The sequence below is a fragment of the Rhagoletis pomonella genome, unplaced genomic scaffold (genome assembly GCF_013731165.1).
Source record: "Rhagoletis pomonella isolate Grant_MI unplaced genomic scaffold, Rhpom_1.0 Rhpom_scaffold_00007, whole genome shotgun sequence".
NCBI classification, from domain to species: Eukaryota; Metazoa; Arthropoda; class Insecta; order Diptera; family Tephritidae; genus Rhagoletis; species Rhagoletis pomonella.
The window spans coordinates 34065734-34092613 of record NW_023458561.1 but is presented as its reverse complement, the minus strand read 5'-3'; the positions used below and the strand labels follow the sequence as shown (position 1 = coordinate 34092613).

The 26880-nt window shown below is 34.7% G+C and overlaps 2 protein-coding genes across 2 annotated transcripts in view; both read right to left on the bottom strand.

The window, feature by feature from the left end:
- LOC118742656 (general transcriptional corepressor trfA-like) overlaps positions 1-26880 on the bottom strand; it is a gene marked incomplete at its 3' end in the record, with an annotated part of 95758 nt that overhangs the window by 33101 nt on the left and 35777 nt on the right.
- On the bottom strand, positions 9206-24147 carry LOC118742657 (high affinity cAMP-specific and IBMX-insensitive 3',5'-cyclic phosphodiesterase 8). Its single transcript, XM_036474893.1, has 12 exons — positions 24045-24147; positions 23480-23578; positions 23177-23287; positions 21000-21169; positions 20617-20827; positions 16779-16946; positions 16608-16700; positions 16275-16523; positions 15962-16181; positions 15724-15884; positions 15380-15647; positions 9206-11651 (listed from the first exon to the last, which is right to left on the bottom strand). Exons 2-12 carry the CDS (start codon positions 23549-23551, stop codon positions 11509-11511), a joined length of 1866 nt encoding a protein of 621 aa, XP_036330786.1. The 5' UTR covers positions 23552-23578; positions 24045-24147; the 3' UTR covers positions 9206-11508.

Genomic DNA, 26880 nt, shown 5'->3' with positions numbered 1-26880 from the left:
TATAAATTCCTAAGTTGGGTGCGAAACAAACTGGCGAGGGTTTTCTTTAGACTTTATAAGGGATATTTTTATTTTTGCACAATCTCTATTAAAAAATTCACCATTAAAAAATCCAGAGTTCATTTAAAGGAAAAAAGGGACTGAAATAAGCATTTTCCTTTAAAATAAAGGACGGATGGTCGCCGTACATATAAGCCAACAAAATTTGGAAGAATATACGGTTGATACATAGTCGAGTGATCTAACTACATATCTAAGATTCAATTGGCATTATGTTTGCGTAGATTCTTGGATTTTTTTTTAGCATAAAGGAGTTTTTAGACCAAACAAGTTGAAAGCTTAGGCTCAAAGTACCATAGATTTTAATTTATGCACCATATTTCGCCTTCGTGTAAGTCATTAGCAGGGAACGTATTTTTAGAACCTAAAAACCTATAAAAAAGGCAAAATAAAATGCGAAGTAGGCAGGAAAATGCACTAGAAATCGCAAAAAAAGCAAAAGAAGCCACTGATAAAAAGAGAAAACCCGCAAAATAATCAAAAAATACATTTGTTTTAGAAATGTTTATTTTACAAGTAAAAAGAGAAAAACTATGAACTAGTTTCATTATATGAAACATTTGTACTTTCAGTCTCTGACTATTTTCTCCTTTAGAGTTTTTAACTCTCAAAACTTTAGTCTCTATAGTTGTAGTAACATTGAACCGCAAGATGCTTTTTGAAGTTTTCTGACAGCGTTTTCATTCGATTTTCGCGAAGAAAAGCCTTGAATGTACTAAATGTGCGCTCGACGTGAGTTAATACAAGTGGCCCCCAATTTTCATGGAAAATTCAAAACTTTCATATTATCAGGAATACGTACGGTGACCATCCGTCCTGTATTTTGACCCATTGTCCTGGTAACTTATTTATTTTATACGGAACGCCAAATGTTCTGTATTTCTTTTAATGTCCTTAATTTGTCCCGTATTCGGTGTATCGACGCCTTAACATCTCATTAACATGGCGTGCCTATGAGCGAGTTTTATGTGATGTTGGTATATGATTTAATTCGTAATTTTCTCCATAAACAGTTATTATTTTCTAATCTGAATGCCTGTGATTCGAATTGAAGAATACATACAGTGACCAAATTAGAAATTAGGACTCGACATTTTAGTAAGTTTTAACAAAGTTTCCTATTTTAATTTTTATTTATTGTTTATTAGTTATTGTTTTCCTAGCAAAAACCATATAATACAAAAATTCCAACTTTGTGCAAAAAAGCTATAAAAATTAATTATGCAATGTTTCACCAAAATTTTAAACTATTTAATTAGAATCTTTAGAAAAAAAAAATTGGTTTGCAATTTTGTAACTCATTTAAATTGAGTATAATAAAGTGCGAGTGGAATGCGCTGCTCATTCTTTTCTCTTTCAAAAAAATGGTCGAACATACTTAGTATGAAAAAAATACGTAGCACCGCAAAAAAGATTCCAAATATTAATGGTAAGCCTTAGCGACTTAACTTTATTATACTAAAATTTAACGAATTTTTTCAACAAATTTTACGGGGTAAAAATCTCGAGAAAATTTGCCTACAAATTTGTGATGTTACTAAAAGGATACTGTTTCAGGGCTTATACATCTAGGATCATTGAAGAAGGCATTAAAATTTGTAAGCTGTTGTGGAAAAAATTTGTAAAATTATTTATTTATTATTTAACTCTCACAAATATGGTCACCGTAGGTATACGGACTTGTTCCTTACCCTTTGAAATTAAAGGTAAAAAAGACAAAAAAGGCAAATACTAAAAAAAGGGAAAAAGGGCAACATCAAATGTGTATATGTATGTGGAAACAGGGAAAGCTTAATCGTGGACATTCTTAATCGAATATACTCTATCTCTTTAGCAGAAAAAAGGCAATTTCCATAAAATCCGTTCCCTGGTCATTAGTATTAACGGCGTTATATGCTTTACGTAAACAAATGCCCAGTTGGAAAATCGCTCAACAACTTGTCTGAGCGATTCTATTTATATTGTAACTACCTAACTCTCAGCTTTCTAAAAAAAGTAACTGAAAGCCATCACTTTTGAAGAGTCCGAGTAAAATAAGGAGATGTTAAGTAGAAGATGAAAAAGAGAATCTTAGTCTGCCAGACGTGGCTCGAGAGGAGAACAATTAGAGAATGTGAAGCGATGATTTCCCATGCCTTGCCTGTGGCTTTCATGACGCCAGGTGTCTGATTCCCAACTGGGTAAAGTTGTACAATTTTACAGAAGTAAACAACACTCCAGTTAATTACTTTCCCAATTAGAGCACGCAACTTGAGAGGAGATAAGCAACACATACATATGTACATTAGAGTGGTCCAATTTTTGTATGGGGGGAAAAAATTGCATTCTAGAAAACGGGGCCCCCTTCGTTTTTCTACTGGAACCAATGCAGAGTGCTCAATGACCTTGAAATGCGCTACTGGATCACTGTGAAACTGACAAAATTATTGGTAAAAGTATTGGCCTTAGGTTGATTAACCAATTGTTTGATTAATATATCGAGGGCTTATATTAAATGAGCTCTATCTGCACTTTTCACAAAAATTACATGCTGATATAAAAATCCAAACTCTAACATCACAAATTTGCAGATAGAGGGCACTGAATATAAGCCCTCGCTATGTACACAATACTTCTAGAGTAAAATATAAGCGTCGTGAGCATCCTCTATATTTACACTTAGAAACGTAAAGTTTGGTACCAGCATCTCTTTCGGCAAGAGGAAGAATTTTGGAAGGTGCCCAAGCCCTATCTCGGAAACAATTTTTTTGGACCACTCTAATGTACATGCATATAAATATTCTTATATTTACTTGATACTGTTATTTAAGTACTTGCAGCGAGAATCTGATTTATTGCGTCATGGAATATTACTGACCTAGAACTTTTGAAGTTTTACGATTTTTCATTATGCCACCAAGTCTATTCAGCAATGTTTACAAATATATATTGTTACCGCTAAAGAAAGTTTCTGGAAATTTGTTATCGGTGCATTTTGTTTTCACATAAATAAATATATTTGTGCCATTACCAACGTTTTTATAAAAAAAAAACCATAGCTGAATGCCTGAATTAATTGACAACAGCGGTTACTGAAAGTACTATCAATGTTTAGGGACGGTTATTCAATCTCTGGTTAACACCATCTTTCTGTCGATTTCAAAGCCGCTTTTGATAGCACGAAGCATGAAGAGAAGTCGACTGTACGACGCACACTGATATTTCATATCCATTTTGTGCCCATAATTAAAGAAAATTAGTATATTGACATGAATTCAGGTTTACAGAGGTTTTTGAGGTCGATGAATATGGCGCCTAAAATCTTAAACCCAATAACCTATGTTAAAAGTGAGAATGGCTTATTATTACAGTGAAACCCGCTTAAGAACCCCCCCCCCCCCCCGCTTAAGTAACCAACATTTTTGGGCAATGTGAGTTTTTGAATGTAATTTGAAGAAAATCCCTCTCTTAAGTACCTCCCCGCTTATTTACCCAACCCGCCTAAGTACCTCAATTTTTCGTACCCCATTTACCATTTTACCTATAATTTTCCTCTTTTAAGTGCTCTTTTAAAATTCCTTAAAATATTTACATATTTTGAATCTCTGTGGCAGCGTTACAAGCCTTTGGCAAAAAAATTATAAAAAAATCAACGGTAATTTTTAGCCACTTGAAACTTGCCCAATATTAAACTAAAATTGAATTGAATGTTGACTCGCCTTCGACTACACATAGTTGAATCATTCCAGGAGTCATGTCGGTGTAACTAACACATTTTCACAAACACATTCCAACCGACGCGCGAGTCAGACGCACCGTGTATGCCGCCTATAAGAGGTGAATTGCAAAACCCTGCGCAGATCTTACTTACATGGAATAGTTTAGTACCGATGAAACGAACACCAGAAATGAAAACTCAAATCACATGACCTTGGCGGTCAATTGACAGGTCCACTTCCTGATATGATTCGGTCACCAAAAGCTCGTCCCAATAAAGTGGTGGTTTCACGCGATGTATGGCTTGTTGCAGCGTCCTGCTGGTACCATTTAGCACTTAGACGATTTATATTGAATTGAGGGATAAAAAATTCGTAAATCATTTGCTTGCTTTGGTGAAAGATTATGCGCAGAGAACCCGAATTTCGGAAATAAATTTCCACAATTTGTAAACGTTGTTCCGGTGGTAAACATAAATGTCAAAAAGAATAAGTTCACTTTCACCTCTGAAAAAAGAACTCGTTATAATTGGGATTGTACTACAGGTAGATTACGAATATACAGAATTTTAAACCATAGCGCTTTTAGAATTTCTGATTTTCTTTTAAACATTTTTTATTGTGTAGATTTGTATGTATATATTTAGTAACATTTATTTAGTACACATACATAAATATAATCTTCAATTTACATTCAATGTAACATTTTGTAGGCAGATTTGAAGTACACTTCAAGAACTCTGCCATGTTAATAATTATAATTGTTTATTCACAAATATGTATAATATATATGTATGTACATATATATGTATGTATGTATGTATGGCTTTAATATTAAAGAGCAATATGCCAAAATTTGTAATAATTTTATACATTAAAGTAGTTTCGAGTACCATGACCAGCATAGTCAGTAGTTTAGGTCATTTAGTATTAAAAGTATTTTTATTGTACAATAATACATAATAATACACCGATAGAAAAAGGATATGTTCTTATAAACATACATTTCTTTAATTTCATACATATGCACGTATGTTAGACGTAAAAAGAGTTTTACGCTGAGAGTTCAAGCTCCATGCTGTCAAAATTTGAATTTTACGTAGAAAATGCTTTCAAAGCTCTTCCAAAGATGCCAAGAAATTTTATGGCGGTGGATTTGAGATGATATATGTATAAATAGATACTATTGAAATGTTAAGCGAAAAATTCATTTCAAAAATTATTCACTTGGTTCGCTGATAACGCCGAACAAAATGTACTTACTATGCAATAAAGTAAAATCTTAATCGAGCAGAATATAACAGAGTTGTACAGATGAAAAGAACACAGCAAACAAATTAAGAAAATAAAAATGTATGAAAAATCTTTTTAATATTTAGTTTATGTTATTACAAAAAGAGTTTTCAGAAATATCTATGAACTATAACCTGCTTTATTTAAATCTTAAAAAAATACAGTCGAGTATACGAGGGTCACTAGATAAGACCTTACATTTCACAAAACTAATGTTACTTGACGCTGCCCGCTGTGGTGTAGTGGTTAGTAGTGTTTGCCACCATTTCGCAGGGCCTGGGTTCAAGCTGAATAGCGGTCACCTTTCGGAGGCAGTGTGGGCACTAATCGATTAATTTTGTAATCATGAAATAAAAATTGAATTTTAAACATCAACCCTTTATTTGGTTGAGTAGGTGTGATGATTAATTATTTTATGCTGAAATTGTTTAAAATTAATTAATCGTTATCACAACCGACGGTTAACGACGAAAAAAGTTTTATCATTAATTGTACAGATGATTACGATAAATTAATTTTAGCAAAAGCTCTTATCAAGCGTATTGTGTGAAAGGCTGAAGCCCACCGTCAGAATTTGGAATGACCTCGCCGTTCGCCGCCAAACGGGGTTTGAGAAAGGGGCATCCCTTGAACAATTTACTACAAGAGCGTGCAATTGTTCGCGTATGCCGATGACATCGACATAATCGGCTACAAAAACCATGAAGTCTGTTCTGCCTCTCCCAGTTGGATTAGGAAGCAAAGCGAATGGGTCTGGTGGTAAACGAGGACAAGACGAAGTATCTCCTATCATCAATCAAACAGTCCGCGCATTCTCGGCTTGGAACCCACGTCAGTGCTGACAGCTATAATTTCGAGAATGTGGAGAACGTCGTTTACTTGGATACCAGCATTAACACCGATAATAATGTCGGCCTTGAAATCCAAAGTAGAATCATTCTTGCCAAAAAGTGCTATTTTGGACTGAGTAGGAAATTGAGGAGTAAAGTCGTCTGCCTTCCGTCAGTGATAGATCCAGCGAGGGGTTTTGGGTTGTTTTAACACCCCCTCCCGTGGGTCCGCCACAAACTGACACGTAGTTTAACACCCAAAACGTGGAAAGGCTAGGTGAAGCCGGCATTACCAATAGGCGTCAGTTTGCACAGATTATAAACGATTGGTGTATTGGTATATTACAAGTGAATTGAATTGAATTTAACGTTTCAAACAGGTGGCAACACTCTTCAAAATCCTACAAAAATATTGCAAATTTCATCTAGATCCGTCCAGCCGTTTCTGAGTGGAGCAAAGTTTGGCATGGTTCGGTTTTTATAAAAGAAAACGCTAATTCAAATCTACCGGCCAGGTTCATTAAATTGACATCTCTTTTTCTGAACTGCCTTCACGTATTACTTATTTAACAGTACACAGTTGCGTACTCCTCCATTTGATATTCATATTTAATTAAATTCCGCCTTTCAAATAAGTGTTGCCACTCTTTTCAAAATTATTTTCAAACTGGAATCTTCTTAGATCTTTTTCGTCTGCCATTGGGATTTATATTTCAATTAGCTGATGAATTAAGTTGAGTTTGATTTATGAGATATGTGGCAACTCTCGTAAATTTGGCCGTATTTAGGGTGTTTCGCTTGATACACATCTTTTGGTAATTCATTTAAATTATTAAAAAGATTAAATTTAACATTTTAAACCGGTTTTCAACCCTATTCAAACACCCAAAAAATACTCCACAAATATTTAAACTAAAGATTTCTTAATACTCTTTCGTTTGACAACCATATTTTAAGATATCATATAATTACATTAAATGATACATTTAATAAAATACGGGTTTTAAGCAGTTGGCAACCCTATTAAACATATTTTCAAACCCTTTCGTCTGTCACCCGAATTGTGATACATATTTCAATTACCAATTCAAGTTGAATTTTATTTTTCAGACATATGGCAATCCTCTTAAATATAGCCCGAAAATAAAGCCACTCAAATTTATTTCGATTGATACCCATATTGAAATAATTAATTTAACTTGTTAAATAATTTTAATAAGGCTTTTTAAACAGGTGGCAACCCTGGGTAAATACCTAGAAAATATTCTAAATTTTCAAATTAAATATTTCTTACCAGAATTTTGTTTGATACCCATAAATTAATATTTCATATAACTTTTAACTTCAGTGTTGACCTCTTAATGTCTTGGCCTTTTCAAGGTAATCGATGTGAATGCCACCGCGTACATCCATGTTTCCTCCACGGTTACGGAAGGGCGCAAAAATACGTTCAGATTTCGGCTCAAGAAATCGCTGCACACATCTGGCGGATAGTTTTTTTATGCAAAATGTGACGCTACCCCTCAGCTGAGAGGCCTACAGCCTCAGTCATATCGCGCACTTTGCAGACGATTTCTGGCCTCACGACCTGATCGTTCGGAGTCAGTACACCACTTTTTAACCAATTAAGTTGATGGTGCAGAGTCCCCATAGTATTTATAAAGCTTTTCCTTGGTGTCGGTAATGCACTTTTAAGCAAAAAATAATAATCAGCCTCATTGCGTAAGTTGTAAATTAGACTGAAGTGTACCACTCGACAACATTGGTATTGCCTACTGTCGTGCTGAAATAAGCAAATGACGAAAATCGTCGAAAACTAACCGGTGCTTCCAAGTTTTTCTGTTTTAATACCCGAGTCGAGTGAAAATTTTAGGCAGTGCCATGCAATTTTCTATAGGTCTCGCCGCCGAAAAATGACTTGCACTCGACACGATACTCGCTAAAATTAACGAGGCTGTCGGCTTTCAATGGCTATCAAACATAAACTAAATGGCGCACCCTGCTCAAAATTTTACAGTGGTCTATTGATGGATTGCAGTTGACTGCCGCAGTGTTGCATTTAAAGTTACTGCGCGGGAAATTCAACAAGTAACTGACTTTTCAAATTGACCTACTATAATTGAGACATACAGGACCAGAAGGGCCTCTGATTCAATTTTCTATCTACGATTCCCGTACGAACAGATCGAAAATTAACGAATGAGTGAATTTGTGGCATAAGACGATTTGCTCAGACTTCAAAATGGGAAAGTTATTAATTTGTCGGAATATTTATTTTTATTTTTTATATACCGGACAACTTTGCACCACGTTGACCATTTTGGATGATTGTCTTTTTATCGGAAAGGATTGGTCCCATACTAATTAAGTTTAGATAAAGAAATAAACTGTAGGCACTCCTAAATTTTTTGTAAAAGAATTGAATTGCTTTTTTTTGCCTAAAAATTATTTGTGTCGCACTTTGATCTGAATAGAGAATCTAGCGGGAAAAACTAATTTAACAGATTCGGGTGATGGATTTTGTACACTACTTTGTATCTTCTAGTTTACGAGGCCACTGATTACAAATCTTCAGTCAGGTTTCAAAAAGCCTAAATGGCGGATTTTTCCTTTTTTTAATTGATTGAATTCACTCGAAACTTCTTACTCGGGGGGATTTGGGGTCGCTGATTATGCATTTTTAAATAATTCAAAATGGTGGATCCAATATAGCGGAATAATTTTTTTTTAAATTTATTGAATTAGCTCGAAACTTGTTACTCGGTCGTTTTTGGTAGTTGAAAGCGTATTTCAAAAAGTTGAAATGACGGCTCAAATATGACGGCTTTCTTTAAAAAAAGTTCGTAGATTTAAATTAGACCCCTCTTTAATTCAAAAGTTGGCTATATTTGTCTGCGTATGCGTAATTTATATGTTACGCAATGTGTAAATAGATTTTTGGTAAAATTTGGCAGAAATTTTTTCCGCAATCTAATAAAATTGGATTTTACTTATACTTAAATGAAGAGTTAATAATTTTTAAGATGACACGATTGAGCGTCACAATTTTCACTACTACATATTTAGAAAAAAAATTAGATTAGAACAGCATTCATATCTCAAAGTGGACGTGCCTTCTTACTAAATATTCCTAAGAAATTATATTAGGTCCTAGTGTGGATTTGAAGAATTAAATTTTTAGTATTTCATTTTTAGTATTTCGTTCCGCTAGGTCAGTCAATTCAGAATCTTGTATTGAAACGACTTCCGATATTTCTTTTATGGTTTTTACATAAAATATTTAATCTTACAGAACCGGCTTCGGATCTTGAAGAAAAAACTGTGCCCATTCAACAAAATCGGAATGTATATAATTAAGTTTAATAAAGCAAAAAACAAGGAAGATGGAAAAGTGAATTAAATCGAGGGAAAAGTATATACAATTTTATAAAAAAAAATATAAGAAACAATAAAACAATAAACCAAACATGATAGAGCAAACCAAACATGATAGAGAAAACAAAAAAAAAAATCTTTTTCTTAGTTTTATTTATTTCTTATCATAAAATTCACTAAAGCTTAAAGTACATTTTCTTTTTTAATCCTTAACCTGCAAGGAGCAAACAAATATTTTGTTTTTTGTTATGTTTTGATTTTCGCTTTTAGGTAAATGTTTTTAAATTTGAAACTTTTTTTATATATATTTTTAGGACAATCGAACTTATGGAATAAGTTTTACTTTTGTTAAAAGTTAAATTTGTGATTCTTTAGTTACTTAATTAAAAGAAAGTTTATACTTTGTTTCGAAGACTTTTAAAAAAGCTAAGCTATTAAACACCAATTCAAAATTTAAGTGACTTAAACGAGCGCGCAAGTTAACAATGAGGGAAAAGAAAATTTTGCGCAGTGTGGCTCGCCAGATGTCAGTTACGAAATTTTGAATCTCTTTGTTGAAATGAAATTTTGGCACAAGCAAACAATGGTCAAAATTCGTACAATTTTTTATAGTTTTTTTTTTTTGTTTACAGTTAATATAACATACAAAAGTAGTTGTTAGTGGTCAGTTTTATACGTCAATAAGAAAATGTTCATATCTTAAATATTAATATTTGATCTAATGTCGCCTTTAACTAATTTGTGAATTTTGTTGATTATTTTTTTTTTAATATTGTTAATAACTACTTTTTAAATTTATTTATTATTTTAGAACTTTCTGCAACACTGATAGACTGTTAAGTAAGATAGTTTGTTAATTTTTAAAATTATAATCCGAAAAATTCAGTACCAGTTGCTTTTTTTGCAGCTTTGTTCTGTTTGTTTTTTGTTTTATTTTGTAGTTAGTTAGATCAGTCATTTGGGTTAAACAAAGTATTTCAGAAAAATGTTTGTATAGACAACTATTAGCAGCAAATAATTTACTTTAATGTTTTAACTAGTTGTAGGAAATAGTTAAAATTTATGTTTGTAAAATTTACTAAAATTCTTATGAAATTTTTTAAAAAGCCTAAAAAGGGGTATGTTTGTATGTATGCATCTGGAGCATTAATTACATCTGAAAAACATTAATTGTTTTGTGTTGTGTTTGCCTCATAGAGATTGTCCTGTAAAAATTTACTAAAAAGTCTGCACATTGTTTTTTTTCGTAAAAAGTTTTTGCATTTCATAACGTCCAACAACATTTATTTCAATATAAATATTTTTTATAACAATAACTTTTATAAAGTTTAAGATCTCGTCTTAAAATAAATATTTGTTTGCCTTTTAAAAGTGTAGAAAACATATTTTTGTTAATTTTTGTAAATTTATTTTTTTGTTCTTTTCATTTGGTAATTTTGTGATATATTTTTTTAGTTTCTTTTGTGAAGTTATTAATTTTGAGTCCAGCCCAAGAAAAATGAACATTTTTAATATGTTTGTGTGCTGTACAGCCGGTACTGGCGCAGTCGAATCGGGTTACTTATTGTACCTAATCTTTTAGATTTTTTTTTTGTCTCTTTCCTTTCCACACGGAAACTGACGGCAGGTGGTATTCACTAAAGCGTACAATTGGGGGCGTTGTCAGACTAATAAAAAAGCATGCGAATTTTTTGAAATTCCTTTTAAGTTCGTCATTAAAGTAAAACTATATTTCCCCCCGTTTTGTACAAAGTGAACGCCCTTATTGTCCGTCCGTCCGTGGTAAGATAACTTTGCATGTATAGGCTTCTACATAGCATCGCAAAGGGCGGTGAGTACAATTAGAAGATTTCAATGGCTAAGGCTTCTTCTGTATTCTATGAAACTGTCTGCCCTTTGCCGCCAATTCTTAGCTTCTTGGTAGATTCGATTCGAGAATCGATTTATGCACAAAAATTACTTTTTTTTTTACATAAATTCAAAACTTATGCACATTTCTCACAACACAATTACGCTCTTTGCCTCTTTTGCTGTACTCCTACGTTCTTCTCAAATTTTATGTAAGCTTTTTGAATTGTGTTCATTATACATATTCCATCATCTCCTATCCTCGTCTTGCTTTTCTTTCCTTTGTTTTCACCATTTTATTTTTGCAAGCAATATTCCATTTCATTTTCACCAATTGTCATCGCACATGGAGGCTGGACCGGCTGTGGCTTTAATAGTCCTGAGAACAACCTCTTGAATGCCAAATGCTATTTGGCACTCTTCTTCACACTCAAACTATGTTGCTTGCTTTTGACATCCGCTAGCGTGAGCACGCCTTGTTCCTCGAATTTTTTCCATTGCGAATAATTGATTTGCATGTAGGTGACCAATTGAGGCATGTCGATGAAACCTAGAATGAAAGAATAGAAAGAATGAAATATTGCCAGAAATAATGATTATCTACATATCGCTACTTAAAGGTGAAAAGGTGCGAAGTCCACTTTTTTTCCAAAATTTAGTTTTTGATACAGAATGACAGATAAACTACATCGATTTTTTTTAATAAAAAATATGTACATATACATATATTAAGTTAAGTTAAGTGCCATTTTGACCAGTTTTGGCTATTTTCCTTTTCTTTATTTAATGTTTAATATTTTTTTAACAAAAGCCTAAGACATATAAACTTTGTATAAAAATTATAAAAATTCAACAAATTTTAGCAATTTCCGTCAAAAATTTTAAACTTTTTATTCAGAATTTTTAGAAAAATTTTAGTTATGCAGTTCTATATATAGCCCATTAAATTTGAGTAGGACAAAGTGCGACTTTCAAGAGTCGAGAAAAGCGCGTTGATAAATAAACTTTCAAGCATGATAAAAACATAGTTACAGTCAGTGTCAAATGTAAGTGCACACCTTGTTCTAATATAATACTCACAATTATTTTCATGAAATTTTTTTTTCATTAATTACACGGGCCAATAAAATTTAAGCAATGTTATTTTTTTTTTCATTAATTACACAGGTCAACAATGTGGTATTGCCTAAAATATTACAGACGATTCATATAGAATTTTTTCCGTAGAATTCGAATCTGACCCTAATGATATAAGACTGTCTCTAGTTTTCGAGCAACTTAGGTTTAAAGGAGTCGAAAAACGCGTTTTTGGACATTTTTGAGCCTCTGTAAAACAAATTGATGCAATATATCTGGCTGGTGTGTGTGTGGAAAGCCTTAAGATTGCCGTTTAGTACTAAAAATAAAAAAAGCAGATTCGGATTCTACGGAGAAATTCCTATATAAATCGGCTGTAATATTTTAGGCAACACAACATTGTTGACCTGTGTAATTAATGAAAAAAAATTCATGAAAATAATTGTGAATATTATATAAGGACAAGGTGTACACTGGCTGTTCATACCATGCATTGTTACCGTTGCAATGCATTGATGATTCGAAACGTTAGTGTGTGGAGGTGGTTTTGTTGACGTATGCTAAGAAATATTATTTTTAACCGACTTCCAAAAAAGGAGGAGGTTATCAGTTCGTCGGAATATTTTTTTATTTTATTTTTTATGTATGTTAGCGCATAACTTTGGACCACGTCAGGTGGTCCCATACTAATCTGGTTAAGATCCGATGAGTGGATCATGAGATATATATATATATATTTTTTTTTTTATATGAGATTTGAAGTCGGGTTTTTTTGCTAAAAATTACTTGTTACGTTAACAAGTGCGATATCGATTCGAAACTTGTCGTTAACTGGTTACAGAATCTCTCCCCTGAAAAGCTTCTTCATACGTCAAAGCAATTTTCTTGAATCCTGGATCGACTAAGGTTTAGACAGAAAAAATAATATTTCTCTGTTGCGATAAGTTCAACCGATACCCCGATATCATATAAATTCGTAATGAAAGTTTTTTCTAAACTTGAAATGCATATAATGGCGAAGGTTTAATGTAACGAATCGGTATAGGGTACCGAAAAGGAAGTATTGGGTACCGAAATCTTTTTTAAGTTTTGGGTAACGACAATTCAGCACATCACTAGAGAGCATTACTCCGCTAATCGCATGGCTATCAATATTGTAGAGCGCTGAAAAAGAATGCCTATTATACAAAAGATTTCACCATTTGAAGAGTATCAAAGGTTGGTAGATACAACCGACTTTTTTTTTTGAGTTTTTCGTCGATGAGGCCAGCGACAAAAGCGCTACTTGACTATTTGTAAAGAAATTACCTTATCTTATCCATTTTGGACCCAATGGTGTGGATGCCAATGAAAACCATGTTTACCGTGCCTCTTTTTAAGTAGAAGGAAATTACATCAGATATCGTATTTTGAAATCAAATTATATAATCGAATTCTTTGCCTGGTCCTTCTAGAATACTACTTTGGCGATACTGCCTCGGGCTTGAGCCAACTGGCTTCCCACGGAACTCCTTAATGTCGGTGACAACTAGGCAAACCTTAGAAGGCCTTCGGTAATGAGAAGACAACGCCGGAAGGATTGCCTCTCAGAGAGTTGAAACAGCGACGATGAAGTATCAACCAATGGAATAAAATGATACGTTCACAAGCTGAACATACATGGATATGTCGGGGTTTGCATGCATAGGAGTTTAATCTACTACAGTATCGAGGTCCCTACAGTAGCCGTGAAAAAATTGCTTGCTGATCATAAAATTATTTTCCCTGACGGGGGCATTGAGGTAAGAAGACATCCCGATACAGTCTGGAGTACGAACTAGAAGTCACCGATGACCCAACTGGCAAAGCGTAACTTCGAATCGTCCGTCAAATTGCATTTTACATATATTGCCAACAACGTTTATATGACTTTGCTCCAAGTCCTGGTCCTGTTGGTCAGTGATTTGGTACTTTATTGTTACCTTAAATTTTCGGGCTTGTAATCGTTGGTATTGGAGTGTAGTCGACGTGAATACCTAATTACAGCTTGACCTCATTCGGTCGAGTCGTTCAATTGGTAGGGTAAAGCGTAAGTTTCTGTGTTGTGAAGACGCGAGAAATCGAGTGTAGGGGATCAGTGATCATAATGGACCTGCAGGGTCTAAGTAAGTTGGTTATTTTGAACCAACTGCCTCACCAACCTCACTTAGGGGATCAGTAAAACTCCTCCAGTGGCTGAGAAAGCTTCTAGATGTAGAAATTAAACAGTAGTAGGGAGAGGCCGCTACCCTGTGCAAATGTTTGTTCGAAGTTTGACCTCTAAAACTTCTGAAGACTATCGACTATTCAGGTTATTTGCCGCTCATCGTTTTATTTCCGGTAAAATGAAGGATGTTTCAATATCTTCTAGTAGTGTGGAGTAACAAACGGTATCGATCGGCTTTTAATAAATCCACTGCTACCAAGACAGTTCTCTTAGAGTCATGAGTTATTTGAGCGTTTGAAGTGCTTAGTGGTGATGCTCACTTTACGTCTAAATTCTATATATCTTTTTTGTGGCGGTCAGAAACATGAACCATACAAGCTCTGATATCCCGTGTCTGGAATTGGACAATGTTAAGAGCCCATTTCTTCTCTGAGCAGTTCTGTTTAGTTTTTATTTTTACAATTCTGTCCGGAAAGATCATACCACAGAAATCTGATGGGTTCGTATTGGAATTTACTGCGAAAATCAGCAGAAAACCACAGGGAGGTACCCGAGGTGATCTGCTGTTTTCTAAGGGATCAGTCGAGTGGCCGGGGGGAAAATGAAGCTCTAGCGGGCGCATATCAATTAAGATTGCTTTTCCGAAAGGTTCCCCCTTAAAGGGGATACAATAGTGAGGAAAGCGAATGCGTCGATTTTAGTAAAAATTGCTTTACATATTCTTGTTTGTAAAAAAACGTTAGAGGGACCTTGAGCTTTATGTAGTATCTTGAGCTTTTTTTATGGTAGAATTTCTTTTGGAGGATGGTCATTACAAAAGCGCGGCGAATAACGGAAACTAAATGTTCTTGATTACTTTGAGTGTAATTCGTCCTAAAGGCAGATGGCTTTTTGAGTTTTGTTTTGCCATTGCCTAACCAAGATTGACATCACATTGCTGTTTTAAAGCATAGGTAGAGGTGGTAGGTGGTAGTTGAGCTTAAGGTTTTGAAGTTAAACAAATATTAGGTACTTACTATCCCACGCGTGCATCATGTCCTGTATAATGTATTCAATGAAACCGATCTGACTCTTGGGTATGCTACACGTATTCCTATCGAACATTGGCATAACAATCGGCAAAGCCTTCGCCTTCTCCTCATCGGTTTGGGTAAAATACTCCTCGGCAATGCGCCGCGCCCATTCAACGCAGTAGGAAGGTTGACGCGACGGATTACTCACATCCGCCACCTTAATCATCATGCGGCGAATAAGAATGGAACTCTCCTCCTCCGATTGTACGATCTAGAAAAACAATTTATACAATATGAAACATATAACACAAAATTAAAAGCAACTAAGCGAACAACAGCAAACTAACATCTTTGGGCTCCTCGTCCGAGCCGAAAATGCTAACAAACTTGGCCAGATGCTCAAAATGCCGCGTCATTTCCGTAGCTAAAATCATGTCAATCACAACGCTGCGCACCGATTTGTAGCTCTCAGAGTCTAAATTCTTAAAAATGTTGACTTTGTCATCACCTAAAATATGTAAGAAAAATTTTGTAGTTATTCGTTTGCTTCGAAGTGGTTGATTTTTGTTTCAATCCACTACGCACTTAATGTAAGCCTAAAGGTAATTGAAGCGTGATGCGATTCCAAGACGCACAGATCATTGTAGAGCAGCGCTAGCGTATTGCGCGAGTTACAAAGGAACGCCGAAGAGCGACCCGGATGATCGACATCGTGCGCTGCAGCAGCAATTAGCGCTATGGCCTCATCAGTGTGATCCATGCCCATGTCCTTGGCAGCTAGCTGAGTAAGAAAACAGCCAGTGGCCTGAAAGTAGATGGCAGAATTGAAGTGTTCAATATTCGCTTGAGTGGATGTGCTTGCAGAATTTGGCTGCATTAGCCGCACGGTGATAATCACCTGCATAACATCGGCGGCATGTGTGCTATTGTGATATGAATTATTTGCATGATAATTGGCCTCAATAACTGCTAGCCAACTCTTGCACACATTCTCATCGATATTGAGCGTTGCGAACACATTAAAGCGTCGGAACATTTCCATGCCCAAATAGAGGAGCGGACGCTTTTCGGTGATTTCTTCAAGTTTGAAAATATCAAATTCCCAACTAAGAGATTCTTCAAGTAGTTCCATGATGTGTGGTGTGGCCTGTGTTGAGAGCGAATTGGAGTTATAATTAAGAAAATTCTATAAATAAATACATATGTATTTATATATGTAAGTAGAATGTACCTTCATTTTGGCTGGCATGCAAGTGGATTGACGGCCGCCTACACGTATGATGGAGTCATTTGAGCTGCGTCGTGATGAATATAGGCTTGGACCCTAAGTGAAATGAATTTGGTTGTGATTTATGTAGTTACACCCTTGCTGTGCAACCTCACACTTTTTTGTAAAACTTACCGTCAGCAACGCTCCTATCAGATCGGTAGCTATTGGATCATCTGTGCGTATTTCCTTCATTTGTGGACTATAAAGTCCTTCACGCTTCAAGAATTCCATCACCTTATCGATTAGCCGTGCCTCGTCCGGCGAACAATTCTCCTGTACTTGGGAGAGTAAATTGATTATCTACATAAATAGCGAGCGTAGTTGCATCGAAGGAATTGGTTGGTGGTTGGTTGAACGGTTGATTGATTGTTTGGTTGGTTCATTGGTTGATCAGTTGTGAGAGTATTAAACGAAAAATAAAAACGAAACCAAAACGAAAACAAAACGAACGAACGAATGCACAGGCGAGCGATCGAGCGAGCAGCGAGATCGAAATGGTGTTTTTTTTTGGTTGGGAAATATGATTTAATATTTTTTTTTTTGTTTTAACAAAGAACCAAGATAAACACACAAAACGTAAAAAAGAGAGAAAGAGAGAAGACAAAGTTTTAGAGTGCATTAGAAATAAACATTTGGCAAATACATTTTTAATTAGTTTAGTATCAAAAATTTGCTTTTAGTTGCATATTTCCTTATCGTTAAAAAAGCGTTAGCGAATTTTTATTGTTAAATATTTTTGTTGCAGAAATGCTCCCAGAGTACCTAACTAGATGCATTTCTGCTTAAAAAAAAGAAATTTTTAAAAACCATTTCGCTTACATATTTTGGCGATTAGGGCCCGATATATCAACAAACATATGCACTGATAAAAATTTCTGGCATTATATTTGTAATTCATTTTATTTAATTTTACCAAAATTTCAAAAAAGCGAAATTATTTCTGTGCATGAGCTTATTACTGGGCTGTTGCACTTTTAAGAGCGCTAATAATCATGCCTTTTACGATATCCGACGGATGCCATCCGCACGGATCTAATCTGATTCTCACTGTCATAACAAGCGAGAGTGAAGTATTAGATTCGTGCGAATGGCATCCGTCGGATACCGTAATAGGCATGAATGTTATAGATACGTATGTAAGTCTACTGAAATCTTTTTCTAAAAATAAAATTTGTGCGCTATTTACTTAGATTCCGCATTAAAAAAACTGCTCAGTTTTCTAAAGAATTACGGTTTTTGCATAACTAAAAGTTATGCATTTCATGAAATACCTTCTGACTTTTATCTCCTATTCTTGTAACGAACTTTTAATGCCATGTTACAAAGCTATTACTTTTCGCAGTGTAGCCACTGGACTGAAAAACTGTGTGAATTTTATTTAGTGAAAACTCCGCATTTTCTCTTTAATTGAACTTTCCTCCTTCTTTGGTGAAATCGTATGGAAATATTTTTGGATTTTTTCTATTCTACTCTTTAAATTTTAGAACGACCACCATCGACCATTGAAACGATAGCTATGATCAGTGGCGGCCCCAGAAATTTCCCACGGTGGGTTTCGTATTTAAGTTTTATCACCTATTTGATTTAAAGATAATTTAGTAAGACAGGGTGATGGGCTTCGATTTGGCTCAAATTTTGTGCACAACCTAGTTTCCTACTAGCACTGACAGAAATGGGCTTAAAAATGTAAAAAAAAATTGTTCTGAAAAGTCATGGGCGTGGAAAATATCGATAAACAGTCAAGTTGGGTGAAGAAAATTCATTCATTATAAGCTTTTTTTGCTTACAATTAATTACAAAACTCAGGTTTCTTGGAAAGATTATTTTTTTTTTGTTAATAATCCTTAGCAAGTTAATTTTCTGATAAAAAAAAGATAATACCAAATAAATGATAAATACCTTCACCCGAGCATTCCAGGACTCTTAAAGAATTGATAACAGTTGAAAAATAAATACTTTTTTAAATGAGTTCAGCGCCAAAGGCAACTAAATTGATTAGTCGATAGCGCGCTGATTCTGGTAGGTCTTTGGAAATGTACCATTCGTAGGGAGGCGGGCTAAGTAAATGATGTGAAATTTTGTATTTACGACATCTACTTGTCCCTCTCTAAGTTCAACCGGTTTTTTGTAACAACTTTCACCATTACTTTTTGCCACCTGCCTCCATATAGTCGAAACACTGTGCGCCAGAGAGAAAAACTGAAAACACAATTTCCCTTTATATGGCCCCTAGTTTCGCGAGTATATCGATTTATTTGTGTGTAAAATTTACTGTCGCACGGTGCTACTAAGTAGTATGCAGAGAGCAAAACTGCTAAATTTTCTGTGAAAAAGTTAGAACGGACTATAAAATTTAGCTCATTTCGTAGCATTAAAAAAAAATAATAAACAGGTAATTTTTAAGTAAAAAACCAAACCGACTTCAATTCTCATATAACCAAAACGGACGGGTTCACACTTTGTGTTTGATTTGCTTCAAATTTTTAGGGTTGATGCATAAATAATAAATAAATATGAAAAAAAAAACAAATCGACTTAATACTTTTCCAAATATCTCGAGAACGGGGCAAGAAAAATTTGAAAAAAAATCACACATACACACATCAAAATTCTCTATGAAAAGAAATATTTTTAATTTTTTTTCTTGAAAATTTTTCACATACAAATTTATTGATAAAAGAATTATTAAAAGAAAATTATAGAAAATATGCTATCTCAAAAAATTTAAAAAAATCACAATGGTAGCTCTGAGTATTGCGCGACATTTAAGTATAGTACTATGGGGTGCACTATACAATAATTTGGGTTATGATTTTTCTTTTTTTCACCGAAGTTGAGTAAAATGAGTACATTACGAATTTAAAAATTAAAAATTTTTTTTTCGAATTTTCTGAGCATGCCGTTTTTTAGCTTATTAAATTTTGGTATAATAAAGTGCAAGTTTTAAGCTACTGCAAAATGGCATTGATTTTTAATATTTTTTATGCTCACGGCTTTTTGCACTTTTTTCTTATGGAAGAAAATGAGCAAAACCGTTTTCAAAGAAAATCAAAAAATTAAAGCCGATTTTGCAATCGGTTAAAACTTGCACTTTAGTATACTAAAATTTAATGAGCTACAAAACTGCATACTCAAAAAACTAAAAAAAAAATAAATAAAAATAAAAAATATTCCGACGAACTGATAACCTCCTCGTTTTTTGGAAGTCGGTTAAAAATTTAAACAAAGAAAATTTTCCAATACGACTAGAAATATTTTGATATACTTATGTCTGACATTTTAGACGGAGATCAAAACAGAGGATTGTCGATAACTTTTTAAACGACTTCGTCAGCATATTTTTTTGTTTTTGTTTTATGTATGTTACCGCATAACATTGGACCGCGTCAACCGATTTCGTTCATTTTGCATCGGAAAGGCGGTATCTCAGCGGTGGTCTCATACTGATCTGGTTTAGATCCGATCATTGGATCATGAAATGTAAATATATATATATATATATATATATTTTTCTTTATATGAGAATTGAAGTCGGTTTTGTTTTTTTGCTTAAAAATTACTTGTTGAATATGCCTTGTGTGAAACTATTTGTGTCTGTTTGTGTGCGCCTGTGTGTGTTTGTTTGTTTGTATTAGTAATTTAAAGCCAATTAGTAAATTTTTAGCCACTTAGTATTAATTCGAATTTCATTATTTCCAGACAAACTATTTAAGTGCAAATTTAAAAAACAAGTCGGACAAAAAAGCATTGCACTTTTTCCAAGCACACACACACACACACATACATACTAAAAACAATATTTGTACGGTGCTGAATGAGCGAGTGAATTGTCAATACGACAGCACAACAAATTTACTACTTCAGTTAGTATAGCTACTACTAGTACTACTCGCAATTGCTTTACTACGCAATGCAATACACATTTGACATTTTTTTTTTTGCGTATGTTAGTGTTAGTAATAAATCCTACTTTTGTAATGGGCGCCTCCAGCGGTAATGACGTCAACTTGGCCAGACTGGTACGCCGCAGGCCATCGGATGCCACCGAACGTACATCGACACTGCCACGGCGTATGGAGTGCTGCGAGCCGCGAGGTGCTTCTCTGGCTTGTGGTAGTGTGGCGACGAAGTCACCATGTGATCCAGGTACATCGAGATTAAAGACAAAATGTGTGGGTGTTCTGTGTTAAAAGAGAGTAAAATTATTCTGGTTATGTTGATTTTAAGTTTTGTTTCATAAATTTTCACGATATTTGTTTTCATATTCATAGCCTTTAGTAATTTCATTTAATAACATCGAAGATCAAAGCCATATGTAATTATGTATGTATGTTTGCTTCCGTATTAAATTACCTGCCAATACACGCCACTTGTATGACACGAACATGCATTGGAACATCTTCCTGTCCCTTGCGTCGCACAGTCAATATCTCATCGAATTCTTTGTTCTTGCGGGTGTGCATCATAAACGTTGAGACATCAGTAATGAATATATCCGTAAGCGGCTTGCTAATTATTTCATCCTAAATGAAAGGGTGAATAAATTAGTAAGTGGAAAAGGCAATTGGGGATTTATTTAAAAAGAAAATGGTGGTAAATATAAGCGCTTCAGCGACACATGATGAGTGATTTTAATGTGATCAAAGATCTAGAGTCTAGACCCTTACTAACCTAACAACTTTTTGTTCCTAAAGTACACTTGCAATTTTTTCTGCACAATTTTTTATGGATTTTGATCGGGATAAAAGGGTAATGAATTTTTACTCCTTACCAGACTCTTTGGTAAATCCAACTGGTTTGTAACTAATCCAGTCGCATAATTGGTTGGTTTAAGTGGTGGCAAGCAAGTAGCAAGTTTGCCATTTTGATTTCACAACTCGTGCCACCTACAGTCATTTGGAAGCTTTAACAAATTTCAGTACGTCATACAGATAGAGGCAGCAGCACTCTAAAATATTCTGCAGGAATGGTTTGCCGAGTATCTTTAGTCTCATCCTTGCGGGGCTGGACACTCGCACAGCAAGTGTTCGGCTGTCTCTTGTGAGCTCGGGTCATGCCCATGTCCACCGCGTGGGACACGTTCAGTGTGGAGCCGCTCCTTGATAGTGCGTCCGCTGCCTCATTTCCGTAGATGCCCCTATGTCCCGGAACCATATTAGGGTAACTTCGTACCTCAGAACTCTCAAGGAGACGCTCAAGGGCTGAGAATTAAGATACTGCAGATTCTTACACTTCGAGTTTTCGTCTACGTTAATTATCTGGAAGAAGACAGCCTATAAAGTGCTGACTTTCGTAAATAGCTTAAGGTTGAAGTAAATTTTTATAGGGCTCGATCAATAGAACATATACATATGTATAAGTATGTAGGTCGCAGCGCTATTCTTCTTTTTAATACATAATGATAACAATAGTTCTAGTTTCAACCTTAGTCTTAGTAGTCGCAGCCTGATAGTGCAACTCTTGCAATTATCTTTCAGATAATTAAATTAAGAAAGGAAAAAAATATGCATTAAAAAAAGAAGAAATAAAATAAGCTTCTAAAAATTATTTTACATTTAAAACTATATATTTTTCTTTTTAAAACAATAAAATCTTAAAATTAAAGGAAAATTAAAAAAATTATAAATTCCTTATATTTAAATCAAAAAATAGTTTCTAAAAGTTAAAAAAAAAATTTAAAATATGTTTTTCTTTTTAAAACAATAACAACAATAACATCTTAAAATGAAAAGAAAATTAATATAAAGACAGGGGAAGAAAAAAGATTTAAGACAAGCTTTTATTAGTAATTAATAAAAAAATAAAAATTTACCCCTGCACTACTTAACGGCTAAACATTTTTTTATCGTGGAGTTGCTCCGTTTCATTTAAGTAAAAATCGGACCCTAAATAGACTTTTTCAAATATCTGAACACCTGCGCCCTCAACCGGATTAATTAATTTTGCATTGTCATCGGGTTTTGAGCCAAGTTAGAAGTTGGTAGATTTTACTGCACACAGGTGTGAAACCTAATAAAAGCATGTAAAAAGCCCTAGGATTCGAACCTCGGATCATCCGAATAGTACGTCAGTGCTTTGCTCTTTCGCCCATTGTGACCGCTGGAGCCGCGCGAGCAAAATGATCACATCTTTATTTGGAAAATGCTCAAGTGCTTTTTGTCCAAAGAGATTTTCATTATAATAGTTTGGAAGGGAGCTTTTTATGTAAGACCTTCGTGCCAGAATAAAGAAAGTATTTCAAACTACATATATTGTCTTACAAAAGACTTGCAGCTATCTAAACCAAAATTGCCCTGTTAGTCTTAACCTTAACCTTTATCCTCAATATCAATATGGCGCCGATTTATATAGGGAAGAAGGAAGAGAGATCAACTCTTGTTGAATACAAAGTTTCACATTTTTTTTGATTATTTTTCAGTTCACTGTCGCCGTTAAGAAAGCTTTTCTTCAAAAAGGAAAACCTAACTGCTGTTGACAAATGGCATATTTATGTGAAATATGTTGATTTCTATATACATATATATATCTACCAGACGCATGTTGAGCAAACGTTCGGCTGCCCGATTGGCATATTGTATGCGGAGGTGGTTGTCTGTGATGAGGATGACTTCCTTAAGTCGATGCAGCGCAGTGTAGAGGGCCTGTTGATAAGAAAAAATGTGAATGATCAAAGTTAGTTATTATTTTTAATTTCTAATAATTTTCATATTTCATTTGAATAATAATTGCCATTTATGGTTTAAAGTTTAGATGGAAATCGTTTCTAAATGTTTTGCATTCATTTATTTCCACTTCATTAGAAATTCTCGTGACCTTCATTGCTACATACTTACTTGCTGGGTTGACATGACGTTGTGTGGCCGCACAATTGAGTGCAGGACTTGCTTTAGCTCTATGCTGCACATTGAAAGATTTGTGGTCTCGGGAACGCACTGTTTGTGCAAAACCGCATCCACAACGATGGTGAGTAATAGTTTTTGTGCGGATATGTGGTAATGTAAATTGAATTCCGTGGTAAAAGTGACATTCGAAAGCCCAGCGGGTGGTGGAAGAGTTTTCAAAAAACACAAAGAAACATAAAAGAAGAGCGAAAATGTAAGAGAAAATAGTTAATTACATTGATGTACATATGTATGTATACGCACATACATTTGAAGTCAATGGCTAGTAGTTATAGTCAAAACAAAGTCGACTCTTAAGTTAATTTCAGCTTTTTGTCATAATGAAGTAACTGTCTCGAAAGCTGCAACTAACTTTAGAGTCGACTTTATTTCGTTTAAAACTACGGGCCAATATCTTGGAGCTAGTATTAAAAGTGCTTTCGATGGCATTCAATGTTAATTTACTAGCTGGCTTACCCATTGACATCTATGTATCTGCTCGTAACTTTTGACTTACCCTATTAACGCCAGCGTCTAATAGTGCGATTAGGAAATCATCCTTTTCATAGAAACTGAAAATAAAGATTGTAGTTGAGTGAAGAAAGTCAATTTAAGGAAGCAACGTTTTCTTTGTAGTTGAAGGAAAACGAATAAAATTTTGCGGTTTTGCACATTAAGATAGAGGCGGCCTTATACTTTTTCAAATACACCTTTTTCGCGTTTTATAAACGCCCTCATACATACATACATAGTAAGCATTCGCCATTTTTATGTGCTAAGGGCAAAGTGCAGTAAAAGTAAGCACAAACTTTAAGCAACTCATTCCATTTAATGACAGCTTTGCGTCTGCTTTTCGAATGTGTCGAACGACTTGCAAGAAAGTATTTATTGTGTGGCATCTGGGTCGTTGAAATCTTACAATTCTTCATTTCAACAAACGAAATACAATATTGAGGGCTAATACGGTTGCGTAAACAGCCTAAATTTTTGGTTTAAGTCATGCATTTTCCTCTTTAAAATGCGCATAAGCAGCCGAACAAATGCACGCAATTTTTGGGAATTAACCCGGAACCGGGGAATTTTTGATGACAACACTGGCTAAAAACGGCCAGCTGTTTTCTTTTGTACAAGTAAGCAAACAAAGTAGGCGAGTTCGGCATCCGCGGTTGCCGAGTGGTGAGAGTTGCGTGCTACAAGCCTGTAGCTGCCAGGTTCGATCCCCGGTTGGAGCGATTGCGAAAAGATTTTATATTTTTTTTACTTATTTTATTTTTTATTTTATTTAATTTATATATTTAATTTTACTTTATTTTTGTTTTTAAGTTTTTTTTACTTTTTATTTTACTATTAGTAAATTTAAATTTTTAGAGATAAATTTAATTAAAAAGTGAACAACAACTAACTGAAAGCAACGTTAAAAAATATGGAACTTATAAAAAAGAATAAAAACGAAATAAATGAATATTCTACTGGCCGGCTAGGACTCGAACCCACGACCTTGCGGCTCGTTAATCCGCAATACTGCCATCTGTCAGGGAAAAACTATTATGCGCATTTGTGTGCTAGTTTATCTGCATAAGCATGCCCGTCTGTCTCGGGTTTATAGGTTATACAATCATACACATTGAAATCTGATAAGAGTGGAACGAATTTTAAATTATATAAACTCTTGAATGAGGAATTAACAAAATTTAGATTAAACCTTTAATATCTCTAAACTTTCGTACAAAGAAAACCCATATAAACTTGCTGAATTGTAAGTAAGTACGTTGTTGTAGATAGGAAATCGAATGCAGATTTAAATGCGATGAAGGTTAGTAAGGAAAAAAAGAAAGCGTGTGTGTGTGGATCCCACTCACGGCCGAAGTGAAGTTTCTTCTTTCTATTATCCTCCAGAAGTGTGACAGAGTACAGGACAGCTCTGGATTTGCTACATACCAAAAGTGGCGTACATCTTTACTGGGCACCATAGCAAAACGGCGTCGCGGGCAACGAGTAGACCGACGGGCTTGTCGAAAGTGGGAGATTTGTCGGAAAACAAGCTGATAGAGGAGGTGCCAATTTCCCACCAAGCGATTAAACGTGAACTCGACCTATCCATGACCCGGAAGGCACAGAAGGCGTGGAATAAAATGCAGGGCTGCAAGGTGTCCAGGACATGAAGCCCACGAAATTTCTCGTTTTTCTTACAAGCGGCAACCGATTCCATTATACTTCCTTACATACGGCTAATAAAGGCTGATTTCAAAATTCATACTTGACTTGCGATGATTTTTGCTCATTTATTTCTGTTAAAACAACCGATTAAGAACATCTTATTTCCTGCCTTTGGTTGGCAAAGCGGTGGATAGGTACGAACGGATTCTAGCATACCATTTTTATATTTGACGCAGCACAGCTACGAATATGTAACTACGCAGATCCATATTTTCTAACGATTTCCACGGATCGATGGCAGAAGAAAGCAGTGTGGTAACAGGTTGATGACCAGAAAAAGCAGCGAGAGTCATAGCGGTTTGGTGGTTGAAACTTTTTCGCTAATAATACTGTAGGGAAAATCTTGAGTTTTGAAATTACACAAATAAACGCAGAGGCACGCAAACTTAATTTCGGCTTTTAGATTATAAATCTGTATACCGTTTTGTCAGATCAGGTAATTTTCCCAAGCTATTTAAATGTTTAAGGTAATCGATTGATAAATGAAATGTTCAATCAGTTTTGTATAAAATAGAAGCAGAAAATAATGCTACTCATACATATACATACATATCGTACATGACCGTTGTGATTGAAACTGAACGTCATTCTCGTAGTGTTGTTCCCAAGAACGCTTAAAGAGTGTCTTCATAAGAAGGCAAGTGAGAACAAAAATGTCGAGAATGTCCTCAAAAAGAATTATATAAGAACAAAATTCTGTTGAACATTCCTAAAGAGAACAAAATTCCAACAATACTTTCTGGAACATTTCTAAGAGAACTATAGTCACCGGAATGTTCTGGCAAAGAAAACAACGGGAACAAAGGTCTAAGAAACTTTTTCTTGAAGAACAATTGGGGAACTAAAGTCTCAGGAGCTTTCTGACAGAGAAAGAAACGGGAAAAATTTTCACTGAAGTCTTCGCGAGGAATGGAAGCGAGAACGAAACTTTTCTTATGGCGTTGCATTAGTTTGAAATGCTTGAATATTAAAAATAATCAAAAAAGAACTGTAAGATAACTATGCAAATTATCACAACGAAAGAATTAAGATACAAACTTTTTTTTTTTTTTTTTTTTTGTATTTGTTTTTTGTTTTTTGCACACGTAATGCAAAATTGTGCAATAAATTAACAGTTCACCCTGATGATGAACAAT

Coding starts and splice junctions, on each gene's coding strand:
- LOC118742657 (XM_036474893.1), bottom strand. CDS start 23,551: ATGTGCAGCATAGAGCTAAAGCAAGTCCTGCACTCAATTGTGCGGCCA. Junction 21,170..23,176: donor GTTTGCTCAACATGCGTCTG/GTAGATATATAT, acceptor CCTTTCATTTAG/GATGAAATAATTAGCAAGCC. Junction 15,885..15,961: donor TACCTTTAGGCTTACATTAA/GTGCGTAGTGGA, acceptor TACATATTTTAG/GTGATGACAAAGTCAACATT.